At 35.3% G+C, this 17,762-nt stretch overlaps 2 protein-coding genes across 3 annotated transcripts; one reads left to right on the forward strand and one right to left on the reverse strand.

The window, feature by feature from the left end:
• Positions 1–4,773: 4,773 nt before the first annotated feature.
• Positions 4,774–9,362, forward strand: LOC111278311 (homeobox protein BEL1 homolog). Of its 2 annotated transcripts, XM_089746159.1 has the most exons (6): positions 4,774–5,233; positions 5,549–5,730; positions 5,966–6,994; positions 7,393–7,775; positions 8,235–8,295; positions 8,515–9,362. In XM_089746159.1, exons 3-6 carry the CDS (start codon positions 6,065–6,067, stop codon positions 9,133–9,135), a joined length of 1,995 nt encoding a protein of 664 aa, XP_089602285.1. In that variant the 5' UTR covers positions 4,774–5,233; positions 5,549–5,730; positions 5,966–6,064; the 3' UTR covers positions 9,136–9,362. The 2 variants fall into 2 exon arrangements, with proteins under 2 accessions (XP_089602285.1, XP_022720696.2); XM_022864961.2 differs by having other exon boundaries at positions 4,815–5,730.
• Positions 9,363–13,371: 4,009 nt separating this feature from the next.
• LOC111287071 (uncharacterized) lies at positions 13,372–16,919 on the reverse strand. The gene is made up of 3 exons (XM_022877285.2): positions 15,557–16,919; positions 13,915–14,457; positions 13,372–13,680 (listed from the first exon to the last, which is right to left on the reverse strand). Exons 1-3 carry the CDS (start codon positions 16,535–16,537, stop codon positions 13,579–13,581), a joined length of 1,626 nt encoding a protein of 541 aa, XP_022733020.2. The 5' UTR covers positions 16,538–16,919; the 3' UTR covers positions 13,372–13,578.
• Between the last annotated feature and the right edge of the window lie 843 nt (positions 16,920–17,762).

Genomic DNA, 17,762 nt, shown 5'->3' on the forward strand with positions numbered 1-17,762 from the left:
CAATCACACCTAAACAAAAAAGATTGGTGCGCGACTCCTCAAGTTAATGTCTGACGATAGATCTACAGATCGAGACGTTATAACATTTCAAATATCAAAAATGTTTTGTGACATATGATATGATAATTTGAATAATTAAAGTTCATATATCTTGATTATTGTCATGTTATTACATGTGTAAACAATAAATTTAAAATTCACGATGCTTCAAGAATAATAAAGAAAATAATAATACCATATTAATCAAAACAGAACTTTGAGTTTTGAATTTATATAAAAAAAATTTATAGCTACTAAGTATCAAATACGATTGGCTGGGTCCTTGCATTTGGTTACATGCAAATAGGATAGTCATGTTGAAAATTATTAAATGCATGGAAACAAAGTACAGAAGGGGGATTGAGATACACAATAGGATAAACAATCCCATTACTGTTTTCTATTGTGAAAGATGGAAAATAACTTTTTGTTTTTTGGCATCATTGAGGAAATAAATTAACCATTAAGCCCAGATCATGAAACTAGCTAGATTTTCTAAATCAGATACACAACAGAAAACAGTAGCGGGACTGAGATATCAAATCCATCTTTCACATTCACTTTCACTTACATTTTTAAACAAGGGGGCTATAAGTTCCTTTTTTTTGGCATATATATACTTTGATCTCTCGATAACAGATTGATCAAGACCGATAGGGCTTGATGGATGACTAGCTTGTTTAGAGCAAGTTTGATCCAGGGCTCTTGACAGTCCATTCAAGAACAAAAATAGGGTGAATGTTTTGACGACCATGAAAAGAAAAACAGCTTTATTTATTTCATATAATAATTCACAAATTGACCCACCAAAGAACAAATTTCCCTTTTTTTCTCCTTTCATGTGCACCGTCTTTGTGGTCTATTATAAGAGCACACTTGTTGTGACAAATTGCAATGTCTCCCACATAAGTGGGAATAAAAAAAAGAAAGGAATAAAGATATGGTTACTCTTGAAAGCATGAAAAGTTCACACTTCACACTCCAATTCATATTTTGGCCATGTGGTCCAATAAAGTTGTGATAACGGCAAAACAAATTAAATTATAATACATAATTTGTGTTCTTATTTATCAAAGAAAAATTTATATGAAATTTCATAAGTAGAGTTTATGAAGTTCATTATTAGAAATGAGTAAATAAAAATTAAAATTGAAAATCAAAATAAATAGATTAAAAAATCCCATCATATAAATTAAACATGCAAAATTTGAAAAAAATTTAATAAACTTTGATATATTTATTAAATAAAATTTTTAATAAAAATATTGATAAAATATTTATCGTTAAATAAATATCAATCAAATTTAAACTATAAATAATATTTTTAATAATTTTTTTTATATATTATTGATCTTCATATTAAATTTTATCAATTTATCGATTTAAATTTTTATCAAAATTTTTTTAATTATTTTTAATAAAAATTTTTACAAACTCTACCTATGTAATTTCAAATAAGTTTTATCAATTTTCTCAACCCTCTAGAGAGTTTTTTTTTTTTTTTTTTTTTGAGTTAGCTCTTTTCATTCACCTGTCCTTCGAAGCTTGTAAATACCCTTTCAAGCTTAAATTTATGGTTGAATTTTGGAGCGTGATGAAAATCTCTTCCCATCGCATTTGAGTGTCATTTGGATACTAATATAAATCTCATGTTATTTTGATATTATCACATACTGAAAATGAATTTTCATCGTGCTTTCGTATGCAACATTAAATGCTCAAATTTCACTTTCAAGATTGCCAATGAAAGAAAATATCAATTTTTGACATTTTCCTTAATTCTAAAAAAGCAAGAGCCAATTAAAAAGAATCTTAAGAAACTTCAACCTTTTTTTTTTTCTAGAGACGAAAGTAGCAATTCCTATTGGCTTAATTGTCAAGAAGGCACGTTGCAAAAGTTTTATGGTGGAAAATGAATTTGTTGAATGAATACAACAAGCAACATTAAATGAGTAAACATTGCATTTGTGGGGACTGTGGGGGGGGTCCGATTTCAAAGCTGGACCCTAGCATTCCAACGTATAAATTGTTGCAAAATGTACGATGGGAAAGGAAAATATGGCAGATGTCCGAAGACCAAGTGATTTTCCTGGCGCAGGATTTGACCACTGTCGGCTGCCAATGCTTCATACTGCTGTCCAAATTAAAAATATAATGAAACAAACCTTAAAAACGTGTTTGGAAAAAGATGCAATAATCCAAAAATATCAGAATTTTCTTTTTCGTTGAAAGGCTTGGGCAAAACCTAAAACATATGATTTTAATATATTATAAAATCATATGTTTTGTAATCAGTTACTAGTCAACAACAACACATAAATAGCTTCGCAAACAGCTCCAAGTCTTTTGCTCATTTCAATGTTGGCTTTTTCTCTGCCCAATTATTTATTTAAATATTTATTATTCGTGTCACAAAAGGTTTAAAAACAGTTTTCGACTACTAATAATAATATATATTAAGAAAGAATGTTGAATTAGGAATTAGATCTTTTAATTAATTTTTTTTTTTGGAAAAAAATAATGTATGTGCATTAAATAGACATGTTTTAGGTATTTTAAGTTAATGAGATGAAATTCATTGTGTTTAAGTGATTAATTTCTCAATAAAAATCAAAGATTTTGAGAGTAGATAATTCAAGAAACCAAAAGAAGCCTTGCTAATATCGAAATTAACAGGAGGCAAAACAAACACCTATATCGATTGGGTTTCTTTTCTAAATGTTTCGGGGTCCACGCCTGAAGATCCATCTTGATCCCAAGGGGGGTAAAAAGACAACCCCATACTCCAAGACCGTACTGTCCCAAAGTACACTCCATTCTCATCAAAAGACCCTACCACCCATAATGACACACCACACTCACCAATCAATTGGCATTTGCTCCCCAAGCAATAATTATAACTCATTCTGATTCTCTGCTTAAAAAACACTCCCCTGTTTGGTGATTGTAACTAGGTCCAATTCCAATGACTACAAACCTGAAAGCTTTTTAATCAACAAACGAAGAAAAAATAAAAACCATCTGCATGCACAGATGATATCTGACAAACCTGTCTAGCCACAGTGCTCAGTGAGCCAGCCACTTGAACCTATATATTGAACTCACGTTTAGCTACGACTAGTCTATGTAGGATAGTCCATTATTAATTATATTTAAAAAGAAAAAAGGAAAAGGGCGTCAAAAAGGTTCATGGGTGAACCGATTGGACCACCCTATAAAGCCTAAGGATTTACAAGTTCCAAAAAACAAAACAGTCTCAAAAGCTCTGCCTCACCCAGGGCTCTCGCAGGTTATTTTTTTTACTTCACTTTCTTTACTTCCTTGGTTCTGAGCATCTCTCCCCCGTCTTTCTTGGGCTCCTCCTTCCATCATCCGTACAAAACTTTCTTGCTTTTGTGTAAAATAATAGTAAAAAAAAACAATGTACCCTTTCTCGTCCTCGTCATATAATGTAAATGTTAAGCTTAGCAGTGGAGTGGTGAAGATCTAATGAAAGTTATACGTAAGGCAAAGGAAGCTGAAGCGTGGGAAGTGGCAAAGTGTGATGTAGTCAGTCAGTCACTAAACCTGGGGCTGGAATGAGGAATAGGGATAGTTGCTAACATGCGCTGGGGTGTTAGAGTAGTGGCTTGAGGACAAAGTACAAGCAGATAAAGCACAAGAATGAGTGACGTTGGCAATGGGGTAGAGGGGTTTAGGGTAAGAAAAAATTGGCAAGCGGCGGAGAAAGCTTCCTCCTAGGACCACCTGCTTTTAACGGACAAAAATTAAAACCTCTTTCTGTATTTGCCCTTCGCCCACTCTCCTCCCTCCGCGAGTGTTTTCCAATGGCCTAAGGTCTACGGAGGGCTTAGCTCATAAGCTGTATAATTTTTTATAAAAAAATTGCAATTTAAAATTAAAAAAATCATGTATTAAAATTTAAAATTATTAAAAGTAAAAAAAATATTGATGAAAATTAATAAAAAAATATTTTGAATTTGTTTTAAAATTTTATTTTCTAAAAAAAAGAATAAATGGAAAATGATATAAAAAAAGGTGCTTGGGAGATTTTTTTTAACAAATTTTATGTCATTTATGTGTATATAAATATATATTGACAGAGGCAATTTTTATTTTTAAAATGTCGGTTCTTCCGATTTCAAAATTATGATTAAATGGATTAATGAGTGAAAACAACTTGAAAATGAAACATTTTGAATAATTGAGTGAGCATTAACTTTTTTAGAGCCATATAATGAATGTCTTTTAAGATATTTGTAGTTAATCAAATATTTAAGGTTTATGAATAAAAATAATAATAATAAATTTATGAAATAAGGTTTAGAGGCTGAAATTTGAACGAGTCACAATGAAAGGTATTGAGTGGGGATGACAAGACTAAGGGTGCGCGTGGATTAAACGATGTTTTCATCATCATAAATGTAATAAAAAAATAGGGAAAAAAAAGAAAGAAATAAAAAGATGGGGTCCCATTGGCAATGTAGAGAGATGGGTGGAGTACTTTAATAGAGTAATTAATAAGAATTTAGATGGAGAAACATTGGACCACCTCGTCTCCATCACTCTTAGAGTCCCTTATTTTGGGAAACATTTTTCACATTACAACAACAGCAGCCAGGCATCTATTCTCTTTCAAATTCGTCTATTTATGCCCCTTCCCTTTCCTATTCCCTCTCATCATATTAAAAAATAATAATAAAATAAGTAAAACAACAAGCCTTGTGAGTAAATATAACAACATATTTTTGGGTCACAACAGCTCCACCCTCCCTATAAAAGAAGTCTCACTCAAATTCATCTGAAAAAGCCTGGATTCAACTCCTACTTTGGAATAATATTTTGGGATTCCTTCCTCCTTACAAAGATCTCTCCCTGCTATACTTTTGTCCCTTTGGGTGGCTTCTCTTTTCTTCTCTTCTCTTCTCTACGGTGTGGGATTATTATTAAGATTAGGACAATGGGTTCTGTTGAAATAGGGGTGAATGGGTGGCTTTTTGAAAGAAATTATTAGAAAAAATAAAAGCAAAATGAACAGGTCATGTGGCGGCTTGTAGTTTGAGTACCAGGCAAAGGACGATCATTACTTTCGGTGTGCTCCTGGGTTCTGCTTCAGTACTTTGAAAGCAGGGGACTTATCTTTTTAATGATTATTTTACGTCTTTAATATAATACTGCTGCAGTATTTAACTAGGTACTATTTTTTTTTCTTGATTATAATTATATTTTTTATTGGTGGTTATGAAATAATTGAGGGAGGGGATTTTCTTTGATTTTCTTAGTAGGAAGTCTATTTTCGATGTATTTTAAATCCATAATACATTGACCCACTTAGCTAGAGAGAGATAGAGAGGAAAGGGAGAGAGAAGAAAAGGCGACCATACAGAATTGCTATATACAAGGGTCATCATCACCTCTATATCTGATCTTCTATTTCAAAGGAAGTTAAATATCTGATCTTCCAGCCTAGGTTTTATTTTCATGGCACACCGTGTTGGCTTTTTAACAGAACAAGTTTGACGGAAGAGAAGGCAAAGAGAGGGAGCACTTTGGCGTAGCCCCTCTCATCACAATTATCATCTCCTTCACCGTCTAGTTCTTCTGAATATTTTCTTCTTCATCAATCCCCCACTAAGAAAAGTCCATTTCTGTTGATTCTTTAACAACAGAGTTCAGCTTGTTCCATAACTGGTAAGCCCTCCCTTTTCTCTCTCTTACATTAAGTTTGGTCTAAAAGAAGAAATGAAACCAAAGTGTTCTTTTTTTGTTTATTTGTATCATCAAAAGGATACTTTCAAACTCTCATAAATTTTGTAACTAAAATTGATCTTTGTTTATGAGCTAATTTATAACTGTGCTTTAATACTAGTTGGTTTATGGCTGCCCTTTATTCTTGGAGTGAATCTTGATGGAATTGTAATTGCAGAATCAGCATCAACTTTGATCAGAATCTGAGAAGCTAGTGGGCAAGAGAAGCATAAACAAAGGAACAAAAGGAAGGGAAAAAAAGTTTAACTTGGATTACATGGCTAGAGAACTCTGTGAAGATAAATCAAGGAATATTGTCTCATCAACTGGTTTTTGTTACTCAGATGTTTCATCTGGTAATTCAACCATGCAAAACCATCTGGTGAATCAGATCCAAGGCTTTGACTCCAACCCAAAGATCTTTAACTTGACAACAGGAATGGAGATGATAGGGTTTTCAAAGAATCTACAGCAACAAGGTGACAGCAACATGGTCATGTGGAAAGGGTTCTTCAACAAACATGGAAGCAACACTGGTCCTTCTTCTTCGAAGACGATCAATGAGTCAACGAGCGATTTCTATCAACATGAATTCCACAAACATGAGTTCACAACTGGGATACCTGAAACTAGTACAGAGAATCTAATAGTTGGACCTGAGTCATCTCCTTGGCAAGAGGGCAGGTTGCTTGTTGATGATTCTTCTTTGAGATGTGTTTTTCCTTGTGAAGGAAACGAGAGGCCAAGCCAAGGTCTTTCACTCTCTCTTTCATCAAGTAATCCTACTAGTATTGGGCTACAGCCTTTTGAACTCAGGCAAAACAGTCACAGCAATCATGATCAGCAAGATGATATGAGGTTTATTGGTTCAAGTTCTAGAGATGGTTTCTTTGGAAAGCCTACAAATGTTCAACAGCAGCAACAAATGATCCAAGACGGATTTCTGGGAAAAGCTACAAATCTACATCAGCAAGGGCAGCTACCACTCAGGAGTTCAAAGTATTTGTGTCCTGCTCAGGAACTTTTGAACGAGTTCTGCAGCCTCGGAACAAAGCAAATTGATGCATCAAAGCAAAAGCAGGCTCACAAGACCAAACAGTGGGATGATGGGAATGGAGCTAGCTCTTCAAGGAAGCAGTCCCTTTATGCCCTTGACTTCATGGAGTTACAGAAAAGAAAAACCAAGCTGCTTTCAATGCTGGAAGAGGTATGATATATGTGTTTCGGTTTCAACTTTCGTCCTCAAATATCGTTTCCTTTCCCATCTTTTCAACAAAGGAACATTTTTTTTTTAAATCCAAATTATGAAAAAAAAAGTCTTGAAATTTTGCTGGGTGGTTGATTGAAAATTGGGGTCTCCAAATTTCGTTTCTTGAACTAATTTAGCGACTTGGGGCCTCCCCATAAATGCCCACATCATGACACTTCTTGCTTTTCATTTACTATCAGAAAAACCTCTATTCCTTTTCTTTTCATGTCAGCTTATTACTCTGCCTTTGTTCGTATTCCTTGCTGTAACTCTCATTTCTTTTCCTTAACATGTATGAACACAAAATTAAACTCTCTTTCACTCCTATCCTTTTCTATCTTCTCATGTAACTTAAGGTGGATAGAAGATACAGGAACTACTGTGACCAAATGAAAGCCGTAGTGTCTTCCTTCGAAGCTGTGGCTGGCACCGGGGCAGCATCAGTGTATTCAGCTTTAGCCTCCAAGGCCATGTCAAGACATTTTAGATGCTTGAGGGATGGGATTGCTAGTCAGATTCAAGCTACAAGGAAGGCCATGGGAGAAAAAGACCCAGTTGCACCGGGTACATCAAGAGGCGAAACACCAAGGTTAAGGATCCTTGATCAATCTTTGAGGCAACAAAGGGCTGTTCAACAGATGAGCATGATGGAGAGTCATCCGTGGAGACCCCAAAGAGGCCTTCCAGAAAGATCTGTTTCTGTTCTTCGAGCTTGGTTGTTTGAGCATTTTCTTCACCCGTAAATATCTCTCTTTCTCTCCACCTATCTCAGCTCGCTTTACCAAGATTCAATGCTTTTTATACGTAAAATACGAAATAAATTTTGTGAGAGAACCAATGTTTTCTACTAAGAAAAAGAATACAATTCTTGCAGTTGTTATAGTACAGTAAGTTTTCTCTTATGTTGAATCGTCTCAATCATTTTGCCTGCAAAAGCAATGCAGTCTTTGTTAGTTTCTACCCATCACCATTCAGATTCCACATTTTATTTTTGTCATCTTATTTTCATCATTTAACTTCTTTCCCCCTATATATTTGTTTGGGACTGCTTCTCTTTGTTATTTTTATGTGGATTTGATTCTGCTAACATGTTTATCTGGACCCCATCTTTCGCTCACAAACAAGTTGCCAAAAGTACTATCCATGGCTGCAAAGTTTCTATATTAACTCTGTATTTCCATGAATAAAACTTTTGCAGGTATCCAAGCGATGTTGATAAACATATCTTAGCCCGCCAAACCGGTCTCTCAAGAAGCCAGGCATGTCCACATCCCTCTTTATATATTCTTTGAGTCTCCATGAATTAATTTATATTATCGATGGAGCATATCTTGTTGGGATCTTAAGTTATTATAATCATATGCAATTATTGTTTTTTGTATCATACCAAAATATAATTATACTACTATATTTGATCATATTATATATATATATATATATATGATGCCTTCTGTTTTTACTCGATCGTGTTCTATTAGGTATCCAATTGGTTTATTAATGCGAGAGTGAGGCTATGGAAACCAATGGTGGAAGAAATGTACTTGGAAGAAACAAAGGAGCATGACGACAACATGGCCTCCTCAGATGGAGTTGCTGATGGTGATGATAATGGTGACCTGCCTAATCAAAATATTCCTATCACTGATCAGAAACCCACCCCGGACCAGCTCGTTCGAGTTGATTCGGAATGTCTGTCTTCCATTATCTTTAACCGGGATAAAAATGACGCAAAAAGTGCGAAAACCCTTCAAAACCAGCACTTGCATCATCAGCAACAAAATTTTGGATCCTATGGTGCCATGGAATTGGACCTCTCTGCCTACAGTCATCACACAGCGGGAGGGGTATCTTATGCGAGTGACAATGCTAATCAAAGTTTCAATAGTGGAGGGGTGTCATTGACGCTAGGGTTGCAACAACATGGTGGTAATGGGGTGAGCTTAGCCTTCTCGCCCGCATCTCAAAATTCTCTCTTTTACCCTAGAGACAACATTGAAGATTGTCAACCAGTTCAGTACTCACTGTTAGATGGCGAAGGACAGCATCTGCCTTACAGGAACTTGATGGGGGCACAGTTGCTTCATGATTTGGCAGGATAGAAGGAAAGAAAACATAAAAAAAAAAAGGTTAAAATCAGGTTGTTGGTGGGTTTCATTAGACTTCTCATCAAAGGATGGAAACCGTAGGTAAATAGTTTAGGCAGCATAGACAGATACTGAATACATATATATATACATAAAGCTACACTTGTTAATTTAGATATACTATGAACATAATTAGTTCAATGGATGGTATCTCTTTGCAATTGGAAGAACATGTTTATTTACTGCAAGTCTAATTTGGGATTTGCCAGTTATTGAGGCAAGGCTATACAGATATTTCTTTCCTCTTTTGGGTCGAATCTGTTTTGCAAAAAACTTTAACCTATTATATATCAGTTTATTACTTAGGCTTATCTCTCTCACACACACTGACCAAGCTCAGTGATTGAGTCGTTTGTGGTTCTTGTTTCAATTGAACTTACAACATTTCTTCGGGGCTCATCATACATTTTTTTTTTAATTTTTTTCCTTTTTTGTAAAGACAAATAAATTTAATTAGCAACCAAATTTGTTGGGGGTCCCTAGTTTTGGAGATTAATACAATTCCCACAAGCATTACAGGATATCGTGATCGTTGTTGTGGTCGCCAATTCATCTTCATGAAGATGATATTTCATGTCCATAAGAATTGCTTGCTTTTATAATTTGTCAACTTCGGCATGCTTTATGCTACTGCTTTTGCCCATTAAATGTGCCTTTACTAATTTCCTTTTTAGATATAGTACAGTGAAAAAAGCCATTAGGTTTTCTCCAAGATTTATTTATTTATTTCTTCCATTGTTTAGGGCACATGGTTTAGAAAAGAAGATTAATTGAAGAAACCCCAAATTAATTCTCAACAACAATTACAACCATAGAGTTCCTACCCAACAAATAAACCCAAATTGTAGAATCTGTTTAATTTTGATCTAAAAATGGTTTTTAATAAATATTTATATTTAATACATTATCCGTATATAAATGTTATATACTTTTAATAAATTACATAATGATATTTCATAAAAAATTTAACTTTTTGCATCAAAGATAAATTATTTTATTAAAATAAAGCGTTTTTGCATGTTCTACCTTGCTTAGTATATATATTGGCTTAAGCTCTTAAACGAAATAGGCAAAGTAATCTACTAAAAGCGTGTTAGATTAACCTAACATTTACTAGATGCATTAAATCATCCACCACATGACATAAATGCTCATTTAATTTGCTTCAACCTAAAGTTAGAAACAAAAAGGACAAGGAATGGCTTAGTTCCGTATTTGAGTAATTGCATGCATTGTATTTATGACTGCAGCAATATTGATATATGCTTGCTAGTTCGTAAGTTTCTAATCATTCTGCTTGTTAAAAACCCTTTTCAAATATTATTAAAATGTTTTAATCATTCTTGAAAATTATGAAAAAAAAAAAAAGTTATCAGAAAAAATGCATGCCCAACTTGCCTTGTCATTTGAAGTAGACATCCTGAAAAAGCATTATTCTTCGCCTGGTTGCTTTGAAAGGCAAAGAGAAAGGCGTTTATATCACTTATTAAATCATCCGAGTCTCCATATGTTTTCTTTTCTTTACCTTCAAATGGTCATGGCTTTTACTGGGAATGAAAGGAATAAATCTTGATTTTTGACATGGGTTTTGTTCAGGTATATGTTCTAAAGTTGAAAATTCAATGTTTTAATAAAAAAAAAATTAAAGATAGACATATATGTGTGTTGTACTGTCTGCAGTGACAGTTGAAACATACTGGAGGGATATTTTGCAACTGAAAAGGACAGACTTCAATTCCCATTTTCTGCTGATAAATAGAACATTCTTGCTTTTGTCAAAATTTAATGGAATCTTTCAAATTCTCTCTGCGAGGGGATAATGATAATAATGTTGTGATACAAATCCATAGCTATCTGTGAATGTCACGATACAAAGGTATGCATGCCAAAACATGCTCCTTTCTTTCTTTCTTTCTCATGAATGAGTAAAAATGAAGAACATTCAAGTGCAAATGTGGTTGAAGTTGATTGGCCCTGAATTTGTAGGAGAGAAGAGTGCATTATTACTGTAATTTTATAACATGATGCATGCAACAATAAGAGTGGGAATCAGTGACGAAAAGGGGGAAAATCTTGAAAAAAGAAAAAAGTTATAGGTTGATACTCTTGGTCCTCCATGTTAGTGTAATGGGATTATCAAGTGGAACAAAACTCAGGTCTGGACCACATTAATGTACCCAGGCTTTAGTGTACTTTTTTGCATTGATCAATGAAATGAAACCCATCAAAGCAAACAGAAAATTTTCGGGAAAAATGGAAAAGACTATGAAACTGCAACTTTTCCCTGGTAAATATAATATTCCGATGATTGATATTCTATTAGTTGATTCAATTTGTCATTTACCTTAATAAATGTATCCCAACTATGCAACTTCAAGCTTCTAAAGAACCCACAAGCAAATGTTTTAGGCTTTGGGCTCAGAAATTATAATTGCATAGTTTTGTAAGTGTAATATTATTGAAATCAAGAGAAACAATTAACACAAATGAAAGAAAATATGGGTCAATTTCAATTTACTTGTTAATTATATAGTTTTGATTTTATAATCAATAACCAATTAGTAATCTCTATTTTCCATGGTTTTGTAATGATTTAGTTTGATAAGGATTCTAGCTTTTGTATTGGTTTAAATTGAATCAACAATAATATTATAATAAATATTAAAATTAAAGAATAAAATTGTTAGTTCAGAATTTTTATAAAAATATTTAAATTAATCACTCTTAATATTTTTAAAATTTACACTGCATAAATATTTTATATATAAATATATAAAAATAAATAGAGGATATATGATTCTGGTTGCCCTAATCTCCATTCTCGTTTTAGTAATTTGGAGCTTATTTTTACATAGGTCAAACTTTGAGTTAAGAGAATAGATTATAGATAATGAAATTTGAATTTTAAATTTATTTAATAAAATAATTATATAAATTAACATTTAAATTTTAAACTCCTTGAGCCTTTTCGCAACAACCTATAACTACTATACCATTAGCCATTGTAGGCTGCTGCTAAATGCTAAGCCGACCTATATGAGCCCAATGCTTCATGGGTTTGAGTTATATATTGTATGGTAAAGAAAGCCCATGCCAAATCCATTGGGCCTTAATGTCTTTTTCTTCTTTATGTAAAGGAAAATAAATGGAACAGATTCAGGAGCCATCTGATCATGCGGTGCAGTGACCCACTGTACCCTGCACATCGATCTACGGATATTTCCTTTTCTGCGTCTCCTTCTGCAGGTGGATGGATGGGACTCCCTCCCCTTTCCCTTCCTTGTCATTGTACTTCGTTCTCAATCACACTTGGAGCAGAGCTTACACGACGTTTGCCGTTTACAACTACGGCTTTGCAGTTTGCACCGACACTTTTTTTCAGCCCCATTTGGCCTAATAATAATAATATTCAACAAAACTTGACCCCCCAAAGAAAGATCGCCATCAAATGTCACTTCCCTGTTTCGAAAAGGAAAATGTTGTAAGAATGATATAGCTACAGTGTTCTGATATAAACAACTTTGGCTGTAAATGAATTTTGTACTTCCTATTTTTCTAGTAAAGAAAAATATGCGCACATAAATTGTTGTCCATCAGAAGAGTAATGGACCACTGCAGATTACTTTTGGGCAATGATCAATTGATATACACTACTAAAATCACAAGACCAGGTCCACAGCTAGCAAAAGGGTTAGTGTTTTTTTTTGGATCAAGGGTCTATATTGAACACATCTGTGGGCCCACTTCCAGTACCCTGCCTAGATCATAAAGATTCCCTGCCTTTTTTTCTTCTGCAAGCACGCTAATCTAATCACGTACATGTCTGAATCTTTTTGCTCTCTGGTGGTATTCTGTTCTAAATTCATCTTTGGATTTGGATGAATTATTGATTTTCAAAAAAGCAGGAACATTACTACAATTACATCAATATATAGCTATAGTCAACATCTTCATTAATTGATAAGCTATGGAGTCCTGTTCTTTGTTTTTGCATGATTTGTTCTGTTCATCAAAGAAATGATTTATCTGGTCGCTGGATGCTTCAGCAAGGCATGCTCTTTAATGTTTAGCTTGTAAATAAGCTGTACTGTCAGGGCCTTGCATATAGATGGAACAGTATGAGATCAGATATTCAGTATTCCATTTCCCATTGAAAACGAAACAAGAGATTGATACCAGACAAATAAGAGATGCATAAAAGTTGAATGGACTGCTGCAATTTTTTATACAACATACTTTTTATTGTTTGTTTCCCTAATGAAACTGTCTTTGCTCTTGCAGACAGATATAAAACAGGAGACTTGATGGATAAATTAATAGAAAGAATAGGAAAAACAGTGATTAAGGATGAAAGAAGAAAAACAAGATGCTAACACCTAAAACAATCAACTTTATTCACTATATTTCACTAATCTCACCATCCTTACATACACCCACATTCACCACCATGGCTCCTGGCTCCTTTGATTCCATGAACCTGCAACAGTTTCTTCTCGGTGACTGCAAAAAAAAAAAAAAAAAACCTTAAGCCCAAGTCACTTATTTTGTCCTTAAACAGATTGGTTCACCTCAATATCTTAAGTTCAGAAGTAGAAATGGAAGGTCAGCAGGAGCAGCCTTCCCTGGCAAAACTATATGAATGAATTTTTGGTACATGATTGACGAGATTAAATTGATCTTTTGATGCAGAGTTGCAAATAAAGTAACAAATAATGTGATGCTAGAGCAACTTACTCTGTTCCATAGATGTGGGTCTGGTTTCTTGTTGACAATCACCATTTCAATCTCATCAGGATCAGCCATCCTCCATCTGCAGGGAGGATGAGGAACTCGGTGCCGCTCATACTCACTCACAGTTTTATTCAGCTCAGAATCCATTCTCACCCTTGACATGTAAAACACAAAAGGTCTTTGGCATGGATTTCGGCTAACAGGACGAGTGTTGAATGCATATGCAGTGTAATCAGCTCTTCGGTACCAATTCAAGAATGTTCTCGAAGGCATTTCCATCTCCCTTGGGGAAAAGATTCCTCTAAAAATTTGAACAGCAAAACCCCATGAAACTGAAATGGTCCAACTCCTAGTTTTGTCATAGCAGATGGACTGCTGCATGATCCCTGCCGAATCAAGCTTTGCAGGCAGCAAAAGCCGCTGAAGGGCTTGAACCCTGGTCACATTGGGGAAAATAGGCTCAACAAGGTCAAGGTGATGCAGTGACACCAATGGGGTTGCAGGATGCGCAGCAAGGAGTCCAAATAAGTTCCCATACACGTCATACTGATTCCATTAACCAACAAGAAACACTTAGAATTAGATGTTCTTTTGAATGACAAAATCTCAAGTTAAAAAGTAATAGCATTAATATTAGTGGAAATGTTTGTTCCTGCAATGAACCACCCAGATTCAGCATCGACAATGAACATGTAAGTGGAATTCAACAGGAGGGACACTTTCTCACCGACAAAGACATCCAAACCACAAATGCACACACAACAAACAACCGACTCGCGTGCTCCACCTATATATGGGGGTTGGTATGCAGGCCTCGCACATAATACTCGATCAAGAAATTCAATTCATCATACCAACTTAAACCAATTACCTTAAACACGGCGATAAACTCATAATTTGGTGGAATGACATTGTTAATTTAGTGCAGCGATGAGCTAAATAATTAACTAGTCATTAACATGGACTTTATCCCCAACAAATGTAGCCAATTATTAGCTTGGCTAATAAGAAAAAAAAGTCATTAAGCCACGGCAGAAAAACAATGCCACTAGACATCTCACCCACCCAAAAGGGCCACAATCTTAACTCTTACATGAAGCTGTTTTTGTTTCCATCTTTCAGTCAAAGAAGCGTGGCAGCCACGCACAAGAATAGCGCTTGAGCAAAAGACAACATAAATGATACAAAATCAGTTGAACAAAAAAAATGTGACAAAACCATGTCTAAACCATACCAACGCATGGGCCCCACCCCGTCACCCACATCTACGAACCCCGGGTGAGTCGAAGAAATAGCAAAGAGCTAATCACCCACCCAGAGCTCGATACACCGTAACACCAACATTAATGTCGATAAACCACAATGCTGCAATGCCCCAGTAATCTCATTTCATCGCCCCCTAAATTTTCCCGAAACCGAAATTTAACATATTGGGAAATGATAATCTACTCTAGAATTTCATTAACTCGGTAGATTTAAATTCAGTCACAATTAACTTAACCCCAAATCATAATTAGAGACGCTACTAGTAACACTTAAGTTGGTAAAAGAGCTATACCAGACTAAACCCATACCGGAAAAGAGGTGGAAAACCCAAAATAATGCACTTTAGCAACTCAAAAAGTGACAAAACTGAGTTACCGACCTGGTGGAAACCGAGTTCCTTAGTGAGTGGGACACCGAGTTCAGCCATACAGGCCTGCATTCGATCATCGGAGCCGTACAATCCCGGGTACCTCTGAATACAACGGTCTTGCATCTTTGCCAAAGCCTTAGCCAGTGGGTAGCTAATAGCAAAGCCACCGCCGCCGTATGCCATGCCGTAGGAGAAAAAAATGTTCTGAATATGAGATTCCGACAAGCTCCCAATGTAATAATACTGAGTATGATCATATTTCCTCAAAATCCTAACCAGATTATCCGTGATAAAAACGGTGTCGTCGTCACCCATCACGAACCACCTGACGTTATTCATCTTCATCCTTAACGTCTCCGTCACGATCCGTGAGATCCGAATCGCGGACCGGTGACCTTGCGGGTTCGTGTAAGCGAAGTTGGAAGTGTCACTGGAGACTCGAACCGATGGAAGGGTTTGCTTGTCTTCGGGAGAGTATTTCACGCGATCGTCGAGCCAAACTACGCCTCGCATTTGGTTCGTTTTGTACCAAATCTTGATGTACTCTTTTCTCTGCTGCCATAACTTGGAAGAAGCTGCAATTCCAAAGACTACGTCGTGAATTTCCGTCAGTTTTGGTTTGGGCGGAGCCTGTTGCACTTGTATTACCACTTGTTCTTCTCGGATATCTCGATGGCGATGATGGGTCGGCATAGCCTCTGCCGTTTGATTGAGAATCAACGGTGAAGATGTCAAGTTTGTTCTGTTGAGATTTAGTAAAGAGCGATGCAGAGATAAAGTAAATCGGGTATCGTCGCAGGTTTGTTGAGCTGAGGTTAAGAGCTTGAGAGTGTAGATAACATAAGTAGCTGAAACGAATAGGATTAACCAGACCATGAGCTTGGGATTGGGTCTGGTCAATGGTCCAGGAACAAGCGGGTTGCCTGATGGGCTTCTCGTCTGAATCTGATCCCATACTACTTTCACTGAATCTTTCTTGGCGTCTTTCATTTTCTTTTCCTTTCTTTTTCGGTTTTGTTGAAAAATTAGAGATGTTTTTCTACTGCATGTATTTTGTTAGAGAATCTAAAAATGGTGGAAGGACTTGCTAGATTTGATAAGAGAAAAAGGAAATGTTTCTAGTTTGAACGACGAGAATGTAACCAGAAAGTAAAATCAAATGAAATTGGGGTTTAAGAGGAAATGGGAGAGAAACAAGTGAAGAAAATGAGAAGAAAAAGAGATTGTTTCTTGTTACAAAGAGGCAAAGGTGATAGCTTGCATTGTTGGCAGGAAGCAAACCACCTCTGTATGGGAACGACACCGAGCAAATAAATATTTTCATGTGCAATTATTTTTTCTTTTTTCTTTTTTTTGTTTTTTTGGGTATGAAATAAGATTTTCTTTTGGGTGTGAATTAGTAAGATTTCCAAAACCATGTGAGCGACTTGGACTGTGGTAATGTGGTCCAAGATTGTGCAGGTGACCCCACCTTGTCGATTTCTGAAGGCGGGAAATAACACTTGTCGTCCGAGAATACTGCAACAAAAGAACAAAGACTGGATTGATTTTACGTGCACAGACTCTTTGTAATGGAGGATACGTTAACGTTTCATTTATGGGGGATTTTTTTCCATTTTTGTCTTATTTTTTCTGTGATGGGGAATTGCTTGGTAAGATTAGAAGGACAGAAGGAAGGAGATGAATTCCAAAACAGAATGATTTTGCTGTGATTTGAAGCCAAAAAAACAGAAGAACAAGAGGGAAAACAAAAACAAAAATGGCTGTTGAGTTGCGGAGACAATGAGCTATATTCATTAACGGTTAGTTTTTATGGCATTTTCCTTTGTTTTGTCTTGTTTTCTGAGTGATGGGAATTCCACTTGGTTAGTTGATAAGAGGAAAATTTATGATACAAATTCCAAATAGAAAAGAAAAGAAAAGAAAAACAGATCAGACCCATTTTGTGGAAGTTTTTCTTTCATTTCTTTTGTTCTTGATCCTTTTTCTTATCACAATGAGATTGCACAGATTTCCTTCTTTTGTCTCAAAAAGAGATTAAAAAAAAGAAAGATTTGGTTTGATTCGAATCTGTTTTCATGTAATCTAAAATCAAAACTGCTTCAGTTACATTCATAAATAAAGTTATGATAATGAACTTAACTCGGAATTAAGGGAATAATTACTTAAAGGTTTTTTTTTAAATAATTATATGAATTAAATGAATTAATCAGTT

This window comes from Durio zibethinus, chromosome 17 (genome assembly GCF_047325235.1).
Source record: "Durio zibethinus cultivar Kanyao isolate XHJ-2024 chromosome 17, ASM4732523v1, whole genome shotgun sequence".
NCBI lineage: Eukaryota > Viridiplantae > Streptophyta > Magnoliopsida > Malvales > Malvaceae > Durio > Durio zibethinus.

What these genes read in the sequence shown, in the direction of transcription:
- LOC111287071 (XM_022877285.2), bottom strand. Translation starts at nt 16,537, where the DNA reads ATGAAAGACGCCAAGAAAGATTCAGTGAAAGTAGTATGGGATCAGATT. An exon ending in AGGAACTCGGTTTCCACCAG is followed by an intron (nt 14,458 to 15,556) that starts GTCGGTAACTCA and finishes TAATGGAATCAG; the next exon opens with TATGACGTGTATGGGAACTT. An exon ending in ACCCACATCTATGGAACAGA is followed by an intron (nt 13,681 to 13,914) that starts GTAAGTTGCTCT and finishes TTTTTTTTGCAG; the next exon opens with TCACCGAGAAGAAACTGTTG.
- LOC111278311 (XM_089746159.1), top strand. Translation starts at nt 6,065, where the DNA reads ATGGCTAGAGAACTCTGTGAAGATAAATCAAGGAATATTGTCTCATCA. An exon ending in TTTGAGCATTTTCTTCACCC is followed by an intron (nt 7,776 to 8,234) that starts GTAAATATCTCT and finishes AAACTTTTGCAG; the next exon opens with GTATCCAAGCGATGTTGATA. An exon ending in CCGGTCTCTCAAGAAGCCAG is followed by an intron (nt 8,296 to 8,514) that starts GCATGTCCACAT and finishes GTGTTCTATTAG; the next exon opens with GTATCCAATTGGTTTATTAA.